The following is a 4,931-nucleotide window of genomic DNA, read 5'->3' as shown; positions in this document are numbered from 1 at the left end:
GTGGTTGCAGCAACTAGTAAACCGCACCCAGGCCTGGCTACGATAAGTTGCAGAATGCAACGGTCCATTAATATTTAAAAAGTCAAATGATATGGGATTGTGCATTTCAAGATAGATATATGGTAGTATAATGGCCTAGTTCCCCCTTAAATATCCGGAAGTGCCCCAATCTTGTTAGAGACCTATGTTTTGGTAGTGGTGTAATTTTATTTTGAACATGAATAAATCTTACATTGGAGTACACCAAATGTTACAATTCACAGTTTCAGTCCAAAAAATTGATCCTCCATAAATTGCTAACACATCTTTTTGTGTACTTCCTGTCTTCAGCAGATACCATTTGCCAATTTTGAAATAGAAGCAAAATTGAAATACCATAAAAAATTATAAGGCTGTATCACAATGTGTTACAGTAGGAGTTAAGGATTGTGATATATGGATAACCTGTGTAACATTGATAATACATAATACAAATATATAATAATTAGTGATGAAAAGGGGCTGCAAAGAATCATCTGCAAAGAATACTGTGATTAATTGTATCAAATGCGTTTCATAAATACTGCAGCCACACACTCTCTACAGCCTGCAGCATTGTACCGAAGTTGAAATGTTAGCTCTGTATACGTGTTGGCTGTCTTTGAGTATTTTAGAAGCTTGGTATGACTTTAGCTACTTTCATTTTGGTTGGAAATGTACCTGTTTGAAATGATAAATTACGGATGTACTGTACGTCATTGGTTCTGCATTCTCATTAATTACTTTCTGTATCAATTCCATCTTAATTCAATTACAATCAATTGATTTGTTGACAGTATCAATTATTTCCTCTTTTGTCACAACGGGTGTACCCTGCCCCTCGCCCAAAGACAGATGGGATAGTCTCCAGCAAACCCCCCTGATGAGGATAAGCGGCATTGAAAATGGATGGATGCATAGCTTCAGTATAACAATGTTATTAAAATGAATATATTATTATTCTATTAGAATATATTATTGTTGTTATTGATGGATGGAATGATGCATTCTCACACATGGTGATATGTGACATGTTGTCAGCACTTTTAATAAAAAAAAACCAACAAGCTATGGGAGGGCATGCTACCCCAGACTGAAGGTGACAGTATCGTTTTTTTTCCCACACCTTGGGAAAGTGGTGACACTTACAAACTTGTACAGTATAAGACATACAATACAATACTTTGATCTGATGATCTTGGAATCTGCAGTTGTTGAGAAATGTCTCCAAACGACTATCCTAACTTGTCCCAACTTCTCAACTCAGTGTTTAGTAAGTCACAAGTAAAAACGTGCAAGTCCAAGTTCAGTCCCAAGTCAAGTTCCAAGCCATAGGCTTGAAATTTTACAGTCCTTATACGTCATAAACACTGTTTAGTGTTTACTAAATAATCCCATTTGAACTAATCCCATTTTAACAATGTAACAGTATGTGACAAATACAATGAGTGCATTTTGAATGGTTTTATTTTTTTAAATAAAAGTCTGACTCGGTTCCAAGTCACATGACTCACACCTCTAGAAACTACAGCAACAGTCAATTATAATGGTTAGAACTAAATAGGGATTATCCTTGTCATGTTCAAGGTGTTTTGGAACCTTCAGCACCACTTGTTAAAACATTAAAGTGACTGAATGTATATATTTGAGCCAGTGTGTATAATTTTGTCATTGTATAAATTTGAGCAAATCCCATATAAATTCAAATTTGTGCACCCGATTTTTGTTATTGAACATTTTTTAATGTTGTATCAAGTCTTTTGTGAGTTGTCTTTTATTTCATTGTAGTTGAGATGATGTCATCTTCAATATTTGTCCTGTTCCTTGATGTCTTTGACAAAAACAAATACTTTGGCTTCACTTTATGCTTTAAGTGCCTTGATTTTTCCACCCCCTGTGAATGTAAGCAAACATTGAAGTACATTAGAAATTACTGACATCAACTTACAATTTGTTATGTGAAATAAAAAGGTCCTGGTGTTCTTCCACAACTGTACTGACTACAGGAACCAGCTAAGCAATGCTATGCATTTACCACCTGATGTGGTAGAATCCAGATGAATACTCTACTGCAATGCTTTTATTTCAAAGCTCACTTCACTGATCATGAAGTCACTGTTTGTACAATTTATCTTGTGTAACTTCACAGAAGGTATGTTCTACTAGGGGGTGGTTGATACCACAAATGTTGGTATCATCCAATACCAAGTATTGTATGTAGTATAGAAGTATTGCATAAACACACTTATTTGTGAACATTTAACAACATTTGATACAACATTAAAAGACAATTTAACAATGGCAACAACAAAATAATGCAATTGTTTCCTTAATCCCTTTTATTAAAGTCAATAGTAAAAAATAACTAAATACAAACTACTATTAGTTGTCATTCAAATCCTTTGGCTTTTTGCCCCCCAAACCCTCTTATGTCAGAGGGGCGTAATATAATATATTTGAAGAATACAACAAAAACACAAAGATATTTGGAAAAAAATAAACATAGAAGTGAACTGAAAAATACAGTGTCATCGGGCTAGCATTGATCTGATACAGATACTACCATGGTATCAATAATACAATATTGGATAGATTTGACCATCACTACTCTCCCCCAGTTTATCGGGTACCCACAGATAATAATTTAATAACCCATTCAACAAAAGTTAAACAAATAACAGTTTGTAGTATTATTTGTTTCAATGCATTTGAGTCATTTTATTGCTGGTTTATGTGAAGTGAATAACTAATTTCTCAAACGAAAACAAATCTATAAATACAGGGCGCTCAAGTAGGCCATGGCTACGTGCTTGTATTAATAACACTGTCACCATATTCAAATATACGTGTCATGTATAAAATACGTTTGGATACACTTTAAATTGGGAGACAAAGACAAATTCTGTAAATATTTAGATTTGCCTGACATGCCCAGTCGCACCAGCAGAGGCATGTCTGGACAAGGACCATAAACGCAACTCCAGTGGACGTGTCGTGGTTTAGTGTGTGTGTGTGTGTGACGGCCCCTTTAAGAAAGCGGAAGTGAGGCTGTGGGCTGTTGATGCTGTGAGGATGTGGGCAGGAAATGCCATGCAGAGCCAGCAGAAGCGTTCACGCTTCTCACCACACTTGCACAATCGGGTCCTTGCCATCAACAATGTACCTCGGTTGACGCCACCATTCTCCAGGGAGCGGACACTGTCGCCCCGGAGTGTGACACCCGCACGCTCGGTGTTGATTCTCTAAATTCGGGCGAGGACGCCGCCTTCCTGGCCTGCTTGCTTTAAAGACATCGGTGGCTGCCTGGTGGTGGAAGACAAGAAGGCTTCATCTTGGGACAAAAAAGGAGGTATTTTGTCTTTTCCTCTCTTTTCCCGGCAATGAGGGAGTACAAAGTGGTTGTTCTGGGCTCGGGTGGAGTCGGTAAATCCGCCCTGACTGTACAATTCGTGACGGGCTCCTTCATCGAGAAGTACGACCCCACCATCGAGGACTTCTACCGGAAAGAGATCGAAGTCGACTCGTCCCCGTCAGTCTTGGAGATCCTGGACACAGCAGGGACTGAGCAGTTCGCTTCCATGCGAGATCTGTACATCAAAAACGGACAGGGCTTTATTCTGGTCTACAGTTTGGTCAACCAGCAGAGTTTCCAGGATATCAAGCCCATGAGAGACCAGATCATCCGAGTGAAGAGGTACGAGAGGGTGCCCATGATCCTGGTGGGCAACAAGGTGGACCTGGAGGCTGAAAGAGAGGTGTCATCCGGGGAAGGCAAGGCTCTGGCCCAGGAGTGGACCTGCCCCTTTATGGAGACTTCAGCCAAGAATAAAGGTTCTGTGGATGAACTGTTTGCAGAGATAGTCAGACAGATGAACTATTCCACAGTTCCTGCTGGAGGTGACAAGTGTTGCTCTTGTGTCCTGCTCTAAACAATCACAATCAGTTGGGCCTTTTGTTTTCACACCTGTTGTCTTATGTTTTCGCACAAATTGACAACAACCTGATGTTTAATAGTCCTGGAAAAGTGTTTACATTGACAAAGTACTTGAATGTTTTCAACTTTTTTAATTTGAAATATAGCTTTGTATAATATGACACTTCTCTGGAAACGTGCCTCAGTGGGAATGTCTTATTGTGAAACCTAAGAGACATTGTTTCCCCCCCCTCATGTACTTGTGCTCAGTGGTGGAGTCAGTGTTAATGTCTGTCATTTTTAAGATTTTTTTTCAGAAACAGAGGAAGTGGAAACAAAACCTAGGGATGGGCAGTTTAACATTTTTTGTGTATTTATTTTAAATGGCCTAAATGTGTGTCCTGCTCTGGTTAATGATGTTATTTTACAGCAATGGATGACAACAAATAGCATAGCAGTTGTTATGGTGTTCTTCACGGTGTAAAGCATTTGTGATTGAGTCAATAGCGTCTCTGCTGCTGACCTTCAAGTATTGCACTTCATTTTTATCTCAATTGGATAAACATGTGACTAATCAAGTCATAGAACTACATGCCCATCCCTAGTAAGAACTTTTTAAAGACATTTTAAAGCTTTTTTCATCCTTTTTTCCATTGTGTTGGAAGTGTATTAACAGTGGAACTTAGTGCACAAGGACCTTAGTGCGTTGCTGTCGCTGCGCGAGGTCATGCCATGACGGATGACCTCGTGTCAAGTGCCTTCCCTGCGACTGTGCCAAGTCAGTAAGTGACAAGCCCTCCTTCCTCTGCAGTGCGTCTCCATGGCAATCAGAACATTTTTTTTTTTTTTAAAGCCTATGCTTTTTTTTGTTTCTCCTCAATCAGGCCCAATGTGGAGGTACTGCAGTGAAGAAGCCATGTTTGATGGTGTTGTGTTGTTTTTCCTTGAAGATGTGACAATAGCCTTTTTATTGTGATTTTACCTTTTGGACAAATCTGTG

The 4,931-nt window shown here is 39.0% G+C and overlaps 1 protein-coding gene across 1 annotated transcript; it reads left to right on the top strand.

Annotated features, from left to right (window-relative positions):
* The first annotated feature begins 3,067 nt into the window (after positions 1-3,067).
* LOC131125355 (ras-related protein Rap-2b-like) lies at positions 3,068-3,971 on the top strand. The gene has a single exon (XM_058066822.1). It carries the CDS (start codon positions 3,399-3,401, stop codon positions 3,945-3,947), a length of 549 nt encoding a protein of 182 aa, XP_057922805.1. The 5' UTR covers positions 3,068-3,398; the 3' UTR covers positions 3,948-3,971.
* The last annotated feature ends 960 nt before the right edge of the window (positions 3,972-4,931 follow it).

The sequence above is a fragment of the Doryrhamphus excisus genome, chromosome 3, assembly GCF_030265055.1.
Source record: "Doryrhamphus excisus isolate RoL2022-K1 chromosome 3, RoL_Dexc_1.0, whole genome shotgun sequence".
Taxonomy (NCBI): Eukaryota; Metazoa; Chordata; class Actinopteri; order Syngnathiformes; family Syngnathidae; genus Doryrhamphus; species Doryrhamphus excisus.
The sequence above is the reverse complement of the archived record's forward strand: the minus strand, read 5'-3'. Positions and strand labels throughout refer to the sequence as shown.